We start from the raw sequence: 20,405 nt of genomic DNA on the forward strand, positions 1-20,405 counted from the left end.
TCTGTCATTGAAATTGAGAAATAATTTGTGTAAGTTTGTCCACACAATTTATTGAGGAGACACAGTATGTGGACTCAAATATTACAGGGTCAATGGAAGAATGCCTCATTTCAAAGCAGATTGCAAGTCAAATTTGAAAGTAAAGAGAATCTTTCTTTGGGCTGGACAAAGAGGAAGTCTACCCTTTGGCAATCGGAAAAACAGATGGCTGACAGAAAATTAGCCCATGGCGCTAAATAACAAAAGTGTTTTTTCTTTTTCTGGTACCAGGTAATTCGAGACAGTCTTGGTGGGCTGTTGGACGTCACTGTCTTTGACACTCATGTCCAGCCTACATCTGCCAACCAGGTGGGCTTTAACCCGTGCCACGAAGATAACGGACGGTGCCAGCAGCTCTGCTTTGCCATTCCAGACCAGGAGAAACCAAAATGTGCTTGTGCACATGGGTCACTCCTTAGTAATGGAGTATCTTGTGGCTACGGACTGGATGAGTTTCTAGTTTTCACCACAGACTACACGCTGAATAGCTTGAGGCTAGACCCCACAGATCACAGCACCCCCTTTCCAACAGTGAATTTGGGCTACAACTTGATGGCTTTGGATTTTGACTTCAAGGAGAAGAGAATTTTCTTCACCCAGTACATCAGTATAGGTCAAAGCAAAATTGGCTACATCACCACATCATCCACCACCAGCCCACCTGTCATCATAGCTACAAGTGAGTTACTGTGTTCACTTTGTGTAACTCCGTCTTTTAATATATTTTCCTGTTTTAGTTTCACTCTCCTCTCTTATCCAGTTTCATTTTCGACTTCCTTCATAATCTAACGTTGTTTTTGTCTCTCTTTATTTAATATCCTCTTCCTCTGTTACAATACTCAGATTTGGATGACCCAGAAGGATTGGCGTATGACTGGGTCAACAAGCGTCTTTACTTCACTGACTACTACAGCCGCAACGTTCAGGCCATTGGGGTGGACGGGATGAACCGCTCAGTCATCGCCCATGCAGATCGTCCCAGAGGCATCATTGTTGACCCCTGCTATGGGTAAACGCTCTTACTTCACTACCAAATGCCAACAGACTGGACATAGATGTGATGCACTCACTATGGTGTGATCATCAAAGTATATGCAAGAGGTCCTCTCCTCCCTTCTCACTCTGCTCTCTCTCTGCCCAGTTACCTGTACTGGACTGACTGGGGCACTCCAGCTAAGATTGAGAGGGCCACACTGGGTGGAAACTTCCGCACCGCCATCGTCAACAGCAGCCTGACAACACCCAATGGCCTGTCTCTGGATTATGATGAAAGGATGCTCTACTGGGCTGATGCCACGTTGTATGTGCAGTTTTTTAATAAATACTATATTGCAGCAGATCCTATACTGCTCACATCTTTTGACAACTCCTCTACACCCTTCCAGGAATAAGATCGAGCGGGCCACTCTGACCGGTGGGAACCGACAAGTGATCCTGCAGGGGGTCGAACACCCATTCGCCCTGACTGTCTTCCAACAGGACATCTTCTGGACCGACTGGACGGAGAGAGCCGTCTTCAGGGCCGGGAAGGATGATGGCTCTGGCTTTGCGGTGTTGGCCCAGGACCTGCAGTACCGACCAAACGACATCCACGTTTATGCAGCATCAAAGCAGGAGAGCTGCTCCAGCTCCTGTCAGCAGTTCAACGGAGGCTGCAGTCATGTCTGTGTCCCAGGTAAGCGCAAACTCTCAATGTCCCATTTACACCAGATATTAAAATGGGGTCTGTATCCAGATTTGTTATCTGGATAATAAACAATGCAATGTTGCCTTTGCATCGACACGTAGTATTTTTCATGAGTCCTTGTTGAGATCAAATCTCTGTCCTCCAGAGCAAAACCCGTGTGTGAGTGATTTGGCGTCAAATAGAAAATCTGAGTTTTGTGATTTGTTGAGATAAGGGAAACTCTGTAAACTTTATGAAACGATGTCTATGACAAATTCAGAATTATTTGCATTATTTGTATGCATTCTGTTGCACACACAGTTTTTTTCTTTTTATATATCATTTATTTCCCACAGGTATTCCTTTCATTTTTCACACAGTTCTGCTGCCTAGCGCATCATTTAGCGCTTTCATGGCACAGGACAGACAGCTAATCAGTAATTATAGGTGAATCTCTTTTAGCTGTCTCACTTGCTCACTCTCTATATTTTATACTAGCTAAAAACAAGTATCTGTATGTTGTTATGTAGCCTACTGATGACAGCACGTTGTACAGATTGTGTTTATATCTACCTAAAATCCAAACATGATGTTTGCTGGGCTGCATCCAGATGTGGTCAGGAAGATCTGTGGTCATGACGCAACTCCTATTAACATCAACCCCTTTTTTTCTGTGTCCAGATACGGACCTCATTTTAATTCCATGTGTAAACGGTGTCTTACTTCTGGGTGCTAGCAAACAGGGCGCTGAATCCCATCCAATTCAAGTTGCACACCAAACAACAGAAACGTCATTGTATAGGTGACCTTGCCCATTGTGATCCATGTTATTGTGGACGGACCGCCTAATTTGCAGCTGTTGAAGGGACAGTTATTTTTTCAGAATGGCTGATCAGTTTTGATGCCTGAAATTGTGTCTGTGGCCTTTTGATTTAGTAAGTCAAAATAAAATCTCACATAAAAACCTCTAAAAGCTTTAGTAATGATGACAAAATAAGGATTTTTTTTTCAAGTGACTTCGAGTCAGCTTGAAGTTAGACCTTTCTCTCTAAGACTTCAAAGCAAGTTAATTTAAACACAAGATACTTGTGCTCAAAAAGAGGATTCATTCTCAGTGAAGAACCTTGGAGCTAATACCTGCCTCTATACCTGCCAAAGAGCAGTGATTCCTAACACGTCTCTGGGGGTCATCAGGTGGAAACCTCCCTTCAACAGTGTTTCGCCTACTTAGTCCCACTACACCTCCAGGAGGTTAGGCAGTGAACTCCGGCGTCCCAGAGTCACCCCCCCTAGTGCCAGTTCACACTGCTCCTACACAATCCAAACAGCACCGCCACGCTCAACTGACCCAGAGATGCTCCAGGTAGTGGCCAGTACCGATGCTACCATTTAACTATTGCTAATGCTGATGCTAACCGCTAGGAAGAACAGAAGAAGACAATACAGTTCCGATGCTACCATTTAGCTAATGTTACGTGCTAACCGCTACCTGCTAAGAGGAACAGAAGAAGACAATAAAGCTAGATTCACCTATACTGTTAATGTTAATTGCTAGCTACCAATACTAACTGCTAAGATACTATCATACTCTCACCGCTTTAGCTATTGTTAGCTGCTACAATGCTACCACAGGCCTAGATGCCACATGTAACTGCCGATTGCCACACTACCATCATCTACCCCTGCCTCTCACCAACTGCACCAAGAAAAAGCGGGGTGGGAATACAAACCCTGGTTCGGGTAGGGGATAGAAAATAAAGAGGTAGAGTCAAAAGATGAAAGTAGGGATTGGATACAGACCCCTGTTCGGGTAGGGGGTGGAAAATTTAGAGGGTGCTGAAGGTGGAGGCCTAAACCACAGACTAGATTTAACAGCCTCTTCTAACATTTCCTTCAAGAAGCAGCAAACCCTACCATTTCCTTCAAAAAGCAAACAAAGCAGGAAAACAAACCCTAACATTTCCTTCAAGAAGCAAACAAAACAGGAAAACAACCAAAAAGATCAAAAAACAAGCCAACTCTGTATCTTACCACGCACACTCACCTGAACAGGCCGCATGGTCCCAAAGAGAGACTCTAGCTGGCCACACCCCCACCTTATCTAAACTTCCTCTTCCTGGTTCTCTTCCTATTGGCAGAGCGAGAAGATGGGGCGGGGAAAGCAGAGCAGAGGAGAGGTGTCTTGTTCAGACTTTAACCTCTTCTCTTGCCGGGTTAGGCATGCATGTCCTCTGCATGCCTAACCCGTAGAGAAGTTATGAACATCCTAAATGGCACAAAGACACACAGTTCTACTAATTAAAAAGACAGCTTATCTCTGTGTTTCCTCCAGTTCCTCTCCATTCTTAAATCCCCTCACCTCCCATAATCTCTCCTGCAGGTCCATCGGGTCCAGAGTGCCAGTGTCCTCATGAGGGTAATTGGTACCTGGCCAACAACGGCAAAGACTGCATCCAAGACACAGGCAAACGCTGCCAGCCACAGCAGTTCACCTGTCTCAATGGTAACTGCATCTCGGCAAACTTTAAATGCGACGGCTTCGACGACTGCCGTGACAACTCAGATGAGCTGGAGAGACTATGTGGTGAGACTTGAGGTTTAATTTATTTAATTTATTTAAAAAATGTTGTACATGGACACTGATGACTTTTGGCATTTTATATCTCCATTAGGTATAAAAAGAGCTATGCAATGCCAACATGGGAAAGGGGCACTCATTTTTTTAGTTGCTCTGCCTGTAGTTTGTAATATTGATAATGTCTATTTGTTACACAGTGTGTTGTAGCTTTTACTTGCTCTTTAAATTCTTAAAAAACAGAATAAGCAGAAAGCCTAAAATATAATTCTCATGGCGAGAGAGTAAAACAGCACTCTGTTGTTCCTCCTGCTCAGCCTTCCACACCTGCTCGCCCATTTACTTTACCTGTGACAGTGGGCGCTGCGTGCCGCTTCTGTTCACCTGCGACTACAAGGATGACTGTGGCGACAACAGTGACGAGCAGGGCTGCCTCTTCCCCACATGTAACCCTGATACTGACTTCACCTGTTCCAACGGACGCTGCATCAGTAAAGACTTTCAGTGTAACGGCGCCAATGACTGCAGAGACAACACCGTCTCGGATGAAATCGGCTGCCGTGAGTGATGATCGGGCTAATCAAGGGATTGATTCATTTACTGGTGGACTGATTATTGTTCTTCATGAGTAACCATCTGCTCCTCCTCAGTTACTAGTTTAAATTCCATTGAGCATAGCATTACTCAGGTACCAGTAGAGAGGACTATCATACACCTTCCTGAATAAAGAGACATGTCCAGTCTCACAGGATTGCCACTGGTTCTGTGTTTTTGAACCTGTGGCTGATGAGGTTTTGATCTTTGCCCTCTTCAGCTGACAGGACCTGTCCTGAAGGCCAGGTCAAGTGTGAAAACACCAATATCTGCATTTTCCCTGAAGACAAATGTGATGGCTACAACAACTGTGGGGACAACAGCGATGAGAATCCTCTCTTCTGCGGTAAGTTGGACACTTTGTCCTGCCGCTGAGTGAAAACAGAAAGAGTGTCATGCTGTTAAATTTACGTTTTACCTGCTGAGTAGATTCAGCAGGAGTCTACATGGATATATCCTAATCTGTGTTGATTTGTGCTACAGAGGGTCGTACATGCTCTCCGGACCAGTTCCGCTGCGATGAAGGGAAGTGTATCCATATCTCTTTTGTATGCGACTCCATCACAGACTGCAAAGATGGGACAGATGAGCCTCCCTCCTGTGGTGAGTTCTCTGCATTTAAAGCCAATCGGTCGAGTCAGGTGGCCGCCCATCCAGAGCCTGGTTCTATTCTACGTTTCCGCCTGTTAAAAGAAGTCTTTCCTTGCCACTTTGCCAAGCGCTTGCTAATGTGTTAATTGTTGGGTCTCTGTACTTTTGAGACTACGGTCTAGACCCGCTGTACACGGAAAGTGTCATAGGATAACTTGTCATTATTTGGCACTATATAAACAAAATTTGATAGTAATTTAAAAAAAACTTAATTAACTCTTAATTAACTTACATTTCAGATTTTTGCTTTTTAGACTGAGGGAACTTCAGATTCAGAGAGTATTTTCAGTGTCTTGATATCTTGACATGGCTTGATTGTTGATGAAAGACTTTACAGTGAATCAGTGATTTACTCCCTCTCGAGTTAGAGTAGATCTGTCATCTTCTTTGTTCCTGTGCAGAGGATGAAATCAGAACATGCAGCTCCAGCCAGTTCACATGTACCAATGGAAACTGCATCCCCCAGTCTATGGTTTGTGATGGAAACAATGACTGCGGGGACAACAGTGACGAGGCAACTGAACTGCAGTGTGGTGAGATAGCACTTTGACTTCTTTTCAGCTTTATCCCACCTCTCATCTCAGTTTTGCCTCTTTGTACATCATGTATGCTGTCAAAATCTGCACGGCTGAATGTGTGAGCTTGCACATTCATGGTATTGTATAGTTTATCCATCCCATCCCCTTTCTGTCTCCTGCAGGTGAACGTATCTGCAGTTCTGACCAGTTCACCTGTCCAACCTGGCTCCCCGGCCACCCGCGCTGTATATCGATGCACTTGGTGTGTGATGGCGAGAAAGACTGCGCCAACGCGGCTGACGAGCTCCACAACTGCCCCAATCGCACCTGCCATATGAACGAGTTTGCCTGTTCCAACGGGCGTTGCATCCTCTTCAACTTCCAGTAAGTCGGAAGTCTGCTTGAGTGAATGAAAGCAGATATTTGTTTAGCAGTCCGGAAACTAAGACTCTTGTTACTAAATAGAGTCTAATGGATTACTCCTTCCCCCAGCTGTGACCGTGTGAATGACTGCGGGGACGGCAGTGATGAGGTGGGCTGTTCTTATGGAACGTGCAGCAGCTACCAGTTCACCTGCGGTAACGGAGCCTGCATCTCCGCTTCCAGTGTCTGCGATGGGTTAAGCGACTGTTTGGATGGCTCAGATGAGGTAGACAGCTTGTGCTTTACCCCCCAGCCCACCTGTGCCCCCCAGCAGTATATGTGCATGTCAGGCCAGTGCATCGACACCAGTAAGGTGTGCAACGGGCAGATGGACTGCCAGGACAGCAGCGACGAAAAAGGCTGCGGTGAGAAACATGGAAATATGACATTATGTGTAAATAGGCATATGAATTGATGTCAATTTAGAGAAAGATCAGCATCTCTCTCACTTGATCAGTGTCAAACTGGGGAAATTCTCTGAACAAAAATGTTACCTCTGATGTTTTGAAAAAAATTAAGGACAATTTTTGCTTTTGCAATTTATACAATATTCTGAATTAATGATTAAACATTAAATTACTGATTTGATGATATATACATTATCTAAAACAAATTCCAACATCTTACATTTTTTGTAAGATGTTGGAAACATTCAAAAGCCACATATATCCATGGTTGATGATACAATGACAAAAAAACAAAAGCAATAGATACTCAATTTTAGGAAGCACATATTTTTGATTTTTGTTTGATGATTAAATAACAGTTGATAAAATGATAATAATAAAATTTGCTCAATTTTAAATTAATCTTCTGTTAGTTGAGTTATCAGTTCATTGACTAATTGTTTTTTAATTGTATAGGTTCGTCCTAATGTGCGAGGATCTTTTTTCGCTAAATTAGATCGCAATCTCTCAACTCATATCGCTGTGTCACTTTGCTTTCCTCTTTCTTTGTCATTCTGTTTAGGAACCAATGAATGCAACGACCCATCAGTCCACAAGTGTGCCCAGCTCTGCACCGACACCCTCACTGGTTTCTACTGCTCCTGCCACCCTGGGTACAGACTCATGCCAGATGGCAAAGCCTGCGAGGACATCAACGAGTGTTTGACCACACCCGCCGTCTGCAGCCAGATCTGCGAGAACGCTGTCGGCTCATACCACTGCAAATGTGCCCCTGGGTACATCCGTGAAGCCGATGGACGCACCTGTCGCCAGAACAGTGGCATTGCCTCATACCTGTTGTACAGTAATCTCTACTACATTCGCAATCTGACCACCGATGGATCACAGTTGAGTATAGTCCTGCAGGGGCTGTCCAAAGTGGTGGCATTAGATTTTGACCACTCTGAGCAGAGGCTGTACTGGCTGGATGCAGGGAAAGGCAAGATTGAGAGGATGCGTTTAGACGGGACTGAAAGGGAGACGCTGGCGGATGATGATGTGTTAGGAGCTGAAGGCCTGGCCCTGGACTGGGTGGGCAGGTGTGTGAAGTTAAAGGAACTTTGTTGTCTCTGTTAATAAACAATCATTTAATTATACATTCAACAATAAGCAATCTAACATGTCCAGAAATGTGTGTGAAAACCAAGTAAAATTTTGCTCCTTAAACCTAAATCTAATTGTTTGTAAACACTGTTGTTATGACTACTATAACATGGCTGCAGGGATGTTAATGAAAACCTTTTGTGTCTGCTGCAGGAAGTTGTACTGGTCAGACTCTAATCATGGCTCACTTCATGTGATGGAGCTGGATGGGCGCTTCAAGAAGAAGCTGCTGACAGGAGCATTCACAAATGGAAATGACACTTATATTATCAGCGAACCTCAGGCTGTGGCTGTGAACCCTAAATATGGGTACTGACACACACACACACACACACACACACACACACAGAAACCCTCGATCTGTGACACCAAAACCAGATTTTTACAGTTGCAGTTAATATTGCAAAATTTTCCCTTTCGGTTTATTGTAGCTGTAATAGAAATACATGATGATAGATATTTAGAAAGCCCATGTAATCTTGTGCTGTCTCCAGTGGTCCAGGTAGGCACAGGAATAGGAAAGGCAATAAAATGTGTCCAGAAATGGTAACAATGTTGAGCTACATTTTTTTCTACTTACTGATTTATCATGGTAAATATCTACTACAATTGAACCGTTAATCCTTTGTTTGGATTGTTCCCCTCCCTTGTGTTTTCTTCCTTCCTGTCCTCTTTTTATTCCAGATGGCTGTACTGGACCGACTGGGGTGACACAGCATATATCGGCAGAGCTGGCATGGACGGAAGCAATATCAGTGCCATCATCACAACCAAGCTGCTGCAGCCTCATGCTCTGACCATAGACTACACCACCAACAAGATCTTCTTTGCTGATTCCCACCTTAACTTTCTGGAGTGAGTTTAGAGATTCAAACATTTTGACTTGCAGTCAAGTAAGCTTGAAAGGTGCTTGACATTAGTACCAGTAATTTGCCTGCAATGTGTTTTAACCCCCCACTGTGTCACCCTTCAGCTTTGCAGACATGGACGGCCAGAACCGCCACCGGGCCATTGTTGGTACACTTCCCCATGTCTTTGCTGTTTCCCTGTTTGAGGACTTTGTTTACTGGACAGACTGGAACACTCACACAGTGGAGAAAGCTCACAAGTACACTGGCGAACAGCGAACAATCATGGGCAACAACACACACCGGCCCTATGACATTCACGTCTACCACCCCTACAGGCAGCCTCAAAGTATGTGCATTTAAACTGAAGATGCTTACATTCTTATTGTCTCAATGGCCTGCAGCTCAGAATTGACCAATATGTTATTTTTAATCAATTTATTTCCCAGGTGAAAACCCCTGCTCCTCCCATCACCTGACCTGCAGTCATTTGTGTCTGATCGCGGCTGGTGGGGAGCAGGCTTTCTGCGAATGTCCAGATCACTTCATCGCCCTCAGTGTGGGCTTCACTATCCAGTGTGTCGCCGAATGCTCCAGCACCCAGTTCCGCTGTGGGGACAATGAGAAGTCAGTCAGATTTAAAAATCGCCTCTGTTCCCATTTCACAGCGCTCACAGTTCCATTTATCAAGTCACACTGTTATTTCACAGAATAAAGCCTATCCAAGTCTATGAATGAAAATAATGACAATGAATGGGATTATTTCCAGAGCTTTAGTTATTGGGGAATAATCCATGAAAGTCTGTGAATCTATGGATAAACTAATCTGACAGATCACCTTACCACCTAATTGCTGTTTATTGTATATTGTTGTGCAATAAATAAGGCCAAAAAAGGACATAATTTAGAATTTCCTGATAGTTTTCAATTATCAGGTTTATTTTGATTATTCATTAGAATTAATTGCAAACAGCACAATATTTTACACATTTTGGATCTACTGTATGTATGCAAGGCCAGCAGTACTCTGTAATGACTAAAGAGAATAATAACTAAATTACTAATTAGCACTACTAATTAATGAATACTACAACAACTTTTACTGTTTTTTTGTTAGAAAATGATCTTGTAAGGAGATAGTGTTAATATTGTAGATCTAGCTTTCTGGGTCAGTGCAACAGGAAACCAGCTGTATTATGTATGTAATGTAAGTTATGTGTAGTTTTATTGCATTTTCCCATGCCTCTGTGGAAATTATCACTGATACTGGGTTTTTTGGCAGCTCTAACAAACATAAATGAAACAGTATCAGGTAACAGGTGACAGTATCGTGATTGGGTATGAAAGGAGTATCCTGGAAAGGCTCAGTCGTTCACAAGCCAGGATAGCGTGAGGTTCACCACTTTTTGAACATATGATTGTATAAAGGAGATAACTACATGAGCTCAGGATAGCTTTGTAAAATCAGTCAGTAAACACAGTTTGTTTGCAGACGACTGCATTCTGTTTTTATTTACGTTGGAATCGGGGCTGTGGATTGCTACCTCGAAGGTTGTTGTTATTAGCTTGTTGGTAGCTAATCTTTTTCTGCTCTCTCGTCTTCAGGTGTATTCCTATATGGTATAAGTGTGACGGCCAGTCAGATTGCGGTGATGGCTCAGATGAACCTCAGACCTGCCCCCCCCGTTTTTGCCCCATTGGCCAGTTCCAGTGTCAGGACGGCAACTGTAGCTACTCCGGCTTCATCTGCGATGGCAGCCCAGACTGCCCTGACAGTTCAGACGAGGATGCAGCTCTCTGCAGTATGACAGCTAACATAACATAAGTGTGACAGTGTAGGAAGTCCAACAGGAAGAAATTATAGTTGTTCTAGTGTTGCTGAATTGAAATTTTAGCTGTGATGATTTTAGGTCTGCCTAAATTGTTGTTGTTGTTTTTTTATTTCACTTTTGTTTGGATTTTGCTTATAAAGTAATGGAAAATTCATACAATTCAGGCCTTGGTCAGGCTTAATCTCAGGAGAAGACTTCACACTTCAGGTTAGTTCAGGTAGTGGGTTCAGTTTGGACTTGAGTGAAGCTGCTGGCTGTCCCTGCAGGTGACCACCGATGCCAGGAAAACCAGTTCCAGTGTGCAAACAAGAAGTGCATCCCTGTGTCCGCGCAATGCGACGGAATACCTGACTGTTCAGATGGTGGCGATGAGGACGCAGAGATGTGTTCCCAGAAGACGTGCCATCCAGGACAGTTCCAGTGTGCCAACGGACGCTGTGTGCCATTGAGCTACGTTTGTGACGCCCAAGACGACTGTGGGGATCAATCTGATGAGCCATATAATACCTGCAGTAAGTGAACATTATGAGATGGAATTTTTACCACATCTGCTTGTTCTTAAGTGGCACAAAGTATTGATCTTTTCCTGTCTTATCCTCTTCCTTCTATTCTTACTCACCATACTCGCTGTCTCTTTCTATCTTCCTTGCCTCGCCTTTTTCCCCTGTTCCATGTCTCTCTCTCTCTCTCTTTCTCTCTCTCTCTGTCCAGTGGGTCCAGACTACAAGTGTGACGAGCACACCGAATTCTCCTGCAAGACAAACTACCGCTGCATCCCTCTGTTTGACGTCTGTGATGGCGAAAACGACTGCCTTGACAACAGTGACGAGCAAGGCTGCGGTCAGTGCTTGTGTGCCAGCAGATAATGTGAAGGCATGGCTTTTTCGTATTGACCACACCTTGGATCATCTTTTTATCTGTCCATTTCTGACTTTGTCTTCCAACAGAGGAGGTGACCTGTGATCCTATGGGAGATTTCAGATGTGACAACCACCGCTGTGTCCCAATCCGCTGGCAGTGTGATGGCATTGACAACTGTGGTGATGGCTCGGACGAAAGGAACTGCCGTGAGCATCCTACTCAGTTTTTTTCAGCACAATCCATCACAAACCAGCAAGAGACATGTGTCCACCAGGGTTACATTTTTTTCTTCAGTATAGCCCTTGATTTTGGATTATGATTTATCTGGGAGTTGCAAAGAAACTCATACTGTTTTACTCATACGAGGTCTCATTTCATACTGAAGATATGTTTGTCTCTTCATTATCCTGATTATGGTCTGCAGAGCCAAGGCCTTGCTCTGAAAGCGAGTTTCAGTGTGACAACGCACAGTGCGTCCCTGGAAACTGGGTGTGTAACTTTATCGACGACTGCGGGGACAGCTCAGATGAGCGGGACTGTGGTGAGCATGCGCTGCACATAAGTTCACCTTTGTGACATATCCTCTGTCATGAAATGACACACGCACGCGTTGCAATCCTGGCTCTCTTCCAGAGTTGCTGACCTGTCGTCCAGGTTTTTTCCAGTGTGACTCGGGTCACTGCATCCCCGCTGCTCTGCAGTGTGATGGCCGGCCTGATTGTGAAGACCTGTCAGATGAGACCAGCTGTCGTAAGTAAACCACATGAAAACTAGTGGCAAACTGCCTGGCCCCTACAGTGTTTTAGTGTGCTTGTATTCTGTTTGAGTGTGTGTGTGTGTGTGTGTGTGTGTGTGTATGTGTGTGTGAGGTATCTGCATGTCCTTAGTCTTAATTGTAAAGTCTTAAAAATATGAAAATATCTCACATACGGGACAGTAGGACAAACTACACAAACATTTCAACACAAAAAACTGAACTAAAATGTCCAAAAAATAACTAGACCTATGTTATATATTTTTTTTGAGTTGTGTTTTTACCCGAATGTTTCCAACAATGTTTCAAATACCTTATTTTATTCAAGGTAATTTGGTTGCCTGTCAAAGGCAACACAGCAAACTCCAGATGATATTCAGAGTGAGGAAGGAAGGAAGGCGAATGTGCCTCCCATGATGCCATGCTACTTCACGATGTTATCAAACTCTGTCTTTTGTCCTCATTGTTTTGACTGAGAGAAACCTGGCAGCAGAAATTACAAACTGTGCGTTGAAAGCTGTCCGCCATCAACTACATTGCTCTCAATTCCAGTCTGGATGGACCCTTTGCTGCATGTCACTCCCATTTCTTTTCTCCGCTTTGTTTCCTGTCATGTCTTTACTGTCCACTGTTTAATAAAGACATAAAAGCACCACCACCACCAATGCACCCTGTCTGTGCCACACCCAAGATCTCAGAATCTGGTTACTAACTGCACCACTGGAGTTTCTTCAGTCTTCAACAGTCGATTGTGGTTGTACTGGGCACTTATGTATTATGTCCATGAACATGTACGGTTGACATCAGTGAGTAACTATTTTTTCCCACTCTGACAGCAACTCGTTACCCAGGAGGCCGTTGGTGCCCTGAGCACCAGTTCCAGTGCGACAACCATCTGTGTGTGAACCAGATGTGGGTGTGTGATGGCACTGATGACTGTCTCGACCGCTCAGACGAGCAACTCAGCTTGTGCTGTGAGAAACATTTTGTTTATTCTATATGGCAAAGTCCAGTAAAAAGTATTTTATCTGTGATCAATGAAAGCATTCATCTGTTAAAGCACGTTATAATTCTAACCTTAACACTAGTTAATGAACAGATCTAAGGACTGACAAGAAGAGTTTCGTGTTAGTAATTTCCTGTCGTCATGAAACACTGTAAAGAGACAAAAGAATCTGAACAAAAGCAGCTCTTCAACTGCTTCCTCCTGTTAAATCTACCTCATAATGAAGTCAGCAGAGGTGTAGAGAGAAGACAGATAATCATTTATGCTTTAAACTCTGTTTCGTGTGTGTTTAACAAGTGACTGTCACCTGTGAGATGCCGTCCAAGTTCCGCTGTGCAAATGGCTACTGCATCTACGCCGCCCTGCTGTGCAACCAGAACGACGATTGTGGAGACGGCAGTGACGAGACGGAGGAACATTGTATGACTCACACACAGACCCACAATCTACGTAGCTTGTCAGTGCTCTTTTGAATCGAAACATTGCTCCTTACTCATTGGTTCCACCTCGAAACTCATTCGTGCTGTTTGCTGACTGATGGATCGGAATCAACTTTATTGGCCAAGTATGTGACACATGCATGGAATTTGGCAGCGTGTACTACCATATAGTGAAACAAAGATGTCAGAAGTTAAACAATAAGCAAACTTGAACATAAACTGTAATCATTATATGCAGGCAAGAGGTATTATTTACAGTATATACAGGTCTAATAAGTTCATGTTCAGCAAATGCACCACTAATCATCAGTTTCTAGGACCGCCGAGGATTAGGCACTAATGCCTCCTCAACCTTCCTCTCTAAGGCCAGTGAATGTTCTAAGGGATAAGGAAATGGTCTGTTCTATGGAATTGTTACACAATCAGCTTAAACATCAATCAGAGCAAATTATTTTGAGAGGAGATTAAATAGTTGGTGGACATTGGCTTGCTCAGCTAAATCCATTTGTTGCCGGGGAGGAGGCAAACAAGGGAAGCTGTGGAGAAGCCTTCAATTGAGTAAATGATTTGTTGGCTATAATATAGCATGTTGTCCTGAGTATATAAGTATGTGCCTACATTTGAGTACTGAACTGTGTGGTACGCTTTGGGTTTTTTTTTTTAATCTACATGTGTGGGCAGTCCTTCTTTTTTGGTTTTTAGACAGTCAGTGAGTGAAGAGTGACACTGTAGAGAAAGCTCTTCAGTCTTAGACAAGTGGAGGTGGACATGTTTCCACAGATGGGTTGTATACCCACTCAACCTTCCCCGCGCACTTGTGTTGATGACTCATTCTGGCTGTGTCCTCCTCAGGCCGGGAGCCCACACTGGCCCCCTGCACACTGGAAGAGTTCAAATGCACCAACGGACACTGTGTGGCCCTGCCGTACGTATGTGACCACAATGACAACTGTGGCGACCGCACAGACGAATTGGGCTGCAGTGAGTAACACGACAAAGCACTCATTCACTTGCTGTCAACATCCTCTTTTAACGTCAGTTAAAAGTCAGTTATTAAATGTTGCTGGGAAAAAAAACTCTGTGAGTCCTGCATCCTAAACTTTAAGATGTTTTGGTTCAGTAATAAAAAACCTAATAATAGTTAGATAATGTGCATAGATAATAGAGATCAAATGTCAGGACAGCAGCAGCACTTTGCATTCACCAAAAACAAAAAACATAAAAATTGATTTGGTTTTTACAGAAGCAGATTGCACTTTCCAAATTAAAAGAAATTGGAGACATTTGCTCATAATTACAACTTCTGTATCCTGAAATTATGACTTATCCAGCCATCCATTTTATGCCACTTATCCAGGGTCTGTTTGTGACCCGATTACGACTTCTCATAATTATGAGAAAAGATCATGTTAGAAAGTGACATGGATCTTGTAATTATGAGAAGCAAAATCTAAAAATAAACATCTTAAAATAATTTTCTCACAATGATGATGGATGGATAAGGATATCATAATTATGGGGTCTTTTTCTCTGTTCTCTGACCTGGTAGCTTTTGCCTTTTTGTCATATAAACAGCATTTCAGAGCAGAGCCAAACTCTGATAAGTTGACAGAAAACTGCTCTGTTCATGGCCATAACCCCACAGGTGGGCAGAAATATCCTGTTGGCTGAGTTATTTATGGATACATGAAGGTTCAGTCAAAAAGGTGCAGGGAATCATTGTGACCAAATACCCAGATTATAGTCAATAGCAGCATTATTCCCTATTCTATCCTCATATAAACAAAAGCATTGTTTGATTTTATCAAAAGTAAGCAGCTCTGTGTTGCCTGGCTCCAGATTTTGGCCACGATCGGACCTGTGAAGAGAACCTGTGTCAGCACGAGTGCACCAACCTGGAAGGTACCGGCTTCATCTGCTCCTGCAGACCCGGATACAGAGTGGACCCCGACAACACCTACACTTGCCAGGGTACACACACACACAGCTCGCATACACAAACGACTGCACACGGCTGAACAGAAATCCCACTAAAACGCACTCAAAATATTGACAAAATGTCATTGGAGTTACAGGTTCTGAACTCTTTCTCACAACCTCCTCTCGCTCCTCCAGACATCAATGAGTGTGAGGTGTACGGCACTTGTCCTCAGCTCTGTAAGAACACCAAGGGCAGCTACGACTGCGAGTGCGCTCCCGGCTACCGGAAAGTGGGCGACGGCAACATGTGCGAGGCTGAAGGTGACAACAGTCTTTTTATGGGCCAAGGTTTAGACATACAAACATCTGACCTAGTAAAACGATATAGATCAAGTTGACTTGATTCCTTAATAAAGAGGAAAAGAATAAGATGCATCACTGACTCGTGATTTATTAATGATATGATTGTAAATGTAGTTTAAGTTGTGCTTCTTTTCATTCTCCTACTATAAATTTCAACCAACAAGAGTGCAGTTTTGTGACATAAAAGGAATTCTTGTGCTTGCTGCTGTTGAATGCTGGGCTATTTAATCTCATAACCACAATGCAGGCCTCAAGTTTACTTTGCAATATTAACTTCAAAAAGTACAGTTATGATATGTGGCTTCTTCTATAAAGAACAAGTATTAAATAAAAGGAAAAGATGCAGGCTACCATGGTCATCTTATTGGTAGACAAACCTCCTGTTTTCAGTTATCAGCACCTCTTATTTATCACAGGTAAAGTGTAAATGTGTGTTTCTCTCAGGTGCGACTCCCCTGCTGCTTCTACCAGAGAACATCCGTATCCGGAAATTCAATCTGCAGACAGAGGCCTACCACGACTTCCTAGAAGAAGAGGAGCACATCATGGCTCTGGACTACGACTGGGACCACAACAACACCAAATTCAGTAGGTCACACACAGATTAACACTAGATACTGTGAGAAAGAGAACTGGGCCCACACATACAAAACACAATAAAGACAAATCTGAAATCAGGAACTTGTTTGACGATGTCCTTGTGTTTCTTCAGGTATGGTGTACTTTACTGTAGCCTCTCAGGACTCTGTAGCAGGTGCCATTAAGAGAGCATACATACCTTCAGTGGATGATGGTAGTAACAACATCGGTGCTGCTGTCGACCTCAACATCAAGTACATCACCACACCAGACGGCATCGCTGTGGACTGGGTGGGCAGGTGTGTGTGAACTGATAAAGATTCTTATTTGCAGAGTCGACAGCTGCGTGATGCAAAGTTTGCATGATTTAGAAGTATTTTTTGTGAACAGTGTGTAATTCTTCTACGTGTAGGAACCTTTACTGGGCAGAGTCCAGGGTGAGGAGGTTAGAGGTGGCCAAGTTGGACGGACGCTACAGGAAGCACATAGTCAACGTTGAGCTGGACCATCCGTCTGCTGTGGCTGTCAACCCACGACTGGGGTGAGACAGGCAGGGCTGCCACACCTGACTTTAAGGAAATATCACAGACTGCTGTAAATCAGGGAAGACAGTTAATTAAGTTTTGTGTCACTTTATGTTGCTAAATTTGTACATTTTACACCTTTGTGGATTTTTCTCCTCCTAGTGGGAATTCTCAAAGAGAAATTCACATTCACACTAGAGCAGAAAGGACAGAGAATCTAGGTGTTATCCACTTGTACTTACCTGTCATGGAAAACCTAAAAGGAGAGAACCTCAACCCCCCACATCTTGCATCCAAGGAATTCAGTCTCTACTATGTTTCTGCAGGATGTTGTACTGGGCGGATCGTGGAGACACAGCCAAAATCGAGTGCTCTTGGATGGACGGCCAGGAGAGGAAAGTCCTAGTGGGTGATGGCCTGGGTTGGCCCACTGGCCTGTCAATCGACTTCACCAACGGTGACAGAATCTACTGGTCTGACTCCAAGGAAAGCCGCATAGAGTCTGTTTTGCCTTCGGGAGACGACCGTAAAACTGCTGTCTACATAGGTGAGGATCAGGCAGGACGGTCATCAGTATCTACATCCTTCATTAGAGCTCAGTTAAGTTGCTCATGTGTTGTTCCACCTCGCCTAGATGTGAGAAACCCCTTCAGCGTGAGCGTGTTCGAGGACGACGTGTACTGGAGCACTCAGGACAAAGGCGAGGTGTTCCGGCAGAACAAGTTCGGCCTCGGAGTCAAGACCAAGCTGTTGACTGCCGGGCCCTGGCTGACCCAGGTCTCTGTGTTCCAGCAGCAGAGATACAACTCCATAGCCAGTAAGCACACTCGCCTACATATTCAAGCACATTAAGGCCACATGAGGTGTATTAAGCATGCAGTGTAATGTGAATGTTTACAGTATACAGTATATACACCCTGCATATGTTTTCTATTTGCAGATGAATAAAAGTCTCTTTTGCATTTATTTTATTGAAGACTGAACTGCACAGAAAGAATTACGCTTTTCAAGTGTCTGGGATCTGCAATAATCTGTGAAAAAGAGAAATGTAACTGCAGAACTCCAGCAAAATAGTCATCAATAGCCACACTAATGAGGACTGAAGTGAGCAAAGTCCTGCTTGTCAAACCCAAACGCATTTCCAGTCTTTTCATATTAAAATTTACACTTGAAGCCTTACAAACAGTCATATGTATGTCACACACTTTTGCTTGTTGAAATGAAAGAATTAAAACTCACATCCTTGTGTCTGCAGTGACAAATCCCTGCAAGGGAACCTGCAGCCACCTGTGTTTGCTCCGACCGGGCGGCTACACCTGCGCCTGCCCCGAGGGCTCCGACTTCATCCCAGGCAGCCACACTGAATGTGATGCTGGTAAGAAAACAACTATTTATTTTCCTCAGTAGATGCCGTAAAGACATGGTGAACGATGTATTGAAGCTGCAGCAATATAAATTCACTTTCAAAAACTTTCACCATTTTGTAATGTCTCATGTCTCTTTGTATGATCCTGATCCCTATTGATGTCCCAGTGATAGAAATCGTTCTGCCACAGGCCAGTAAAACGTTAGAATTGCTGTTCATATGAATAATTTCAGGGTTTGACCCACCACCCACCATGCCCCCTCCATGTCAGTGTCGCAATGGAGGCACATGCTACTTTGATGACAACAAGGCTCTCTGCAAGTAAGACATGTTTTCTGTCTTTACAGCCATGAACTGAGAATGAACAAGAATGCACCAAGACTGCACCACCTTCCAGACTTGTTATTTTGAATACTGATGTACAGATGAATGCATTACTCAGTTTACAAGTACTGTGAATGAGATGTGAAATGCTTCAACTCTAATGTTTGTGGTTTGTTTCAAAGATGTCCTCCACAGTGGAAGGGAGAATATTGCCAGACAAACACGAACAACGTGGTTGCATCCTCAAGTATATTTGATTTTTTTATTGTCAGAAATAGAAATAAACAACATTCAAAGTCACTTATAACGGCTGAGCTTAATCCTATTATTAATAAGCTGCCTTTCCCCCCCTCCTCTGTCCATGTCCCTCCCTTTCAGTTGGAATAGCAATTGGGGTGACGGTGGCGATTGTGCTTCTGCTAGTTGCTCTGGTCTTCATTGCCAGGAAGAAGTCCAACCTAGTGGAGAGGCTACGGAATAACTTGCCCAGCATGCCCAGCATGCCCAGCATGCCATCCATGTCCAACCTGCCAAGCTTCAGGTGAGATGAAGCCAGAAGAGAAAAGACAGAGTAGATGGTTGTTGCTGTCAGACAGTGATTTTCCAGAAAACAAGACTATTGTTTTACTTTAATAGAAGAAAGAATTGATTATTTTATGCTTATATGATTATATGCTTTCAGTACAGAATATTAGACTCAATTGTAGGGTTTCTATTTTACTGTCAGAGTATGGTAGTATGTTATGTACAGCATTGTGTTACAGCTGAATAATATGTGTGTCCCGATGATTTTCAGAAACGGTTCAACTCCAAATGCATCAGATGGAAATGAAACAAGGCCGAATACTGAAGCGGTCAGTAGCGACACAAAACAATCATTCACGACAAGAGATGGTCGTAGGAGTTAAACATTTTATTAAAGGGAAAAGACCAGAGAACAGAGAGAACATAGAAATCAGCCACTCATTCATCCTGGCCTCTGGCATCCTGTCTCTTAGCACGCATGTGGACTGAAGCTGGTAGAGTTTTCATTAATTACTATTTTTAAATTTTTACTCATAAAGGTTTGTTGTATTTCCAGTAAAGAGAACAACTGTTCTTCATAATGATTAAAAACAGGCCAACAGAAGCAGATGTTTCATGTCAGACATGCCATTGGCAGCCAATGATTAACCCTTCACATAAACCGAGAGCTATTACACTCATTTACTCGTTTGGTCTGCTTGTTGTGCGATGCCAGGTGCCATGCATGACTGTGTCCATGGTGGACACGGACGGGAAGAGTTTTGAGAACCCGGCATATGAAACTGGACAACGGCCTGCTGCCGCACACATGGTGACAGCCACATCTGCCCCTGCTGGAACAAACAAGGTCAATAAATGCCTGCTGATCTGTAGAGTTCATCCATTTTGCTCATAACCTCTTCCGACTTGGTTGCTGCATATGCATACATGGATTTGTCCTTGTCCCCTGCTGCAGTGTCCAATTTCATTTTGATGTTTTTGACATTAACTTGGTGTAACTTATGTATCTGCTGGTTGGGTACCTGTAATTCCTTAGCTGTGGACTGA

At 43.6% G+C, this 20,405-nt stretch overlaps 1 protein-coding gene across 1 annotated transcript in view; it reads left to right on the forward strand.

The window, feature by feature from the left end:
* lrp2b (low density lipoprotein receptor-related protein 2b) overlaps positions 1-20,405 on the forward strand; it is a 42,368-nt gene that overhangs the window by 21,018 nt on the left and 945 nt on the right. The window contains exons 41-76 of the mRNA XM_041963381.1: positions 271-718; positions 883-1,048; positions 1,181-1,339; positions 1,425-1,714; positions 4,086-4,289; positions 4,598-4,840; positions 5,095-5,220; positions 5,358-5,477; positions 5,927-6,058; positions 6,226-6,427; positions 6,536-6,831; positions 7,436-7,952; positions 8,170-8,325; positions 8,701-8,871; positions 8,990-9,213; positions 9,314-9,491; positions 10,470-10,666; positions 10,963-11,208; positions 11,408-11,536; positions 11,644-11,763; positions 11,982-12,098; positions 12,191-12,307; positions 13,148-13,285; positions 13,615-13,737; positions 14,610-14,738; positions 15,597-15,728; positions 15,873-15,998; positions 16,485-16,628; positions 16,753-16,918; positions 17,032-17,160; positions 17,470-17,690; positions 17,778-17,960; positions 18,399-18,518; positions 19,212-19,374; positions 19,630-19,664; positions 20,066-20,205. Coding sequence (XP_041819315.1) covers positions 271-718; positions 883-1,048; positions 1,181-1,339; positions 1,425-1,714; positions 4,086-4,289; positions 4,598-4,840; positions 5,095-5,220; positions 5,358-5,477; positions 5,927-6,058; positions 6,226-6,427; positions 6,536-6,831; positions 7,436-7,952; positions 8,170-8,325; positions 8,701-8,871; positions 8,990-9,213; positions 9,314-9,491; positions 10,470-10,666; positions 10,963-11,208; positions 11,408-11,536; positions 11,644-11,763; positions 11,982-12,098; positions 12,191-12,307; positions 13,148-13,285; positions 13,615-13,737; positions 14,610-14,738; positions 15,597-15,728; positions 15,873-15,998; positions 16,485-16,628; positions 16,753-16,918; positions 17,032-17,160; positions 17,470-17,690; positions 17,778-17,960; positions 18,399-18,518; positions 19,212-19,374; positions 19,630-19,664; positions 20,066-20,205 — 6,507 coding nt within the window. The remainder of the gene's footprint in view (positions 1-270; positions 719-882; positions 1,049-1,180; positions 1,340-1,424; positions 1,715-4,085; positions 4,290-4,597; positions 4,841-5,094; positions 5,221-5,357; positions 5,478-5,926; positions 6,059-6,225; positions 6,428-6,535; positions 6,832-7,435; positions 7,953-8,169; positions 8,326-8,700; positions 8,872-8,989; positions 9,214-9,313; positions 9,492-10,469; positions 10,667-10,962; positions 11,209-11,407; positions 11,537-11,643; positions 11,764-11,981; positions 12,099-12,190; positions 12,308-13,147; positions 13,286-13,614; positions 13,738-14,609; positions 14,739-15,596; positions 15,729-15,872; positions 15,999-16,484; positions 16,629-16,752; positions 16,919-17,031; positions 17,161-17,469; positions 17,691-17,777; positions 17,961-18,398; positions 18,519-19,211; positions 19,375-19,629; positions 19,665-20,065; positions 20,206-20,405) is intronic.

The sequence above is a fragment of the Chelmon rostratus genome, chromosome 21 (assembly GCF_017976325.1).
Source record: "Chelmon rostratus isolate fCheRos1 chromosome 21, fCheRos1.pri, whole genome shotgun sequence".
In the NCBI taxonomy this organism is placed as follows: domain Eukaryota; kingdom Metazoa; phylum Chordata; class Actinopteri; order Chaetodontiformes; family Chaetodontidae; genus Chelmon; species Chelmon rostratus.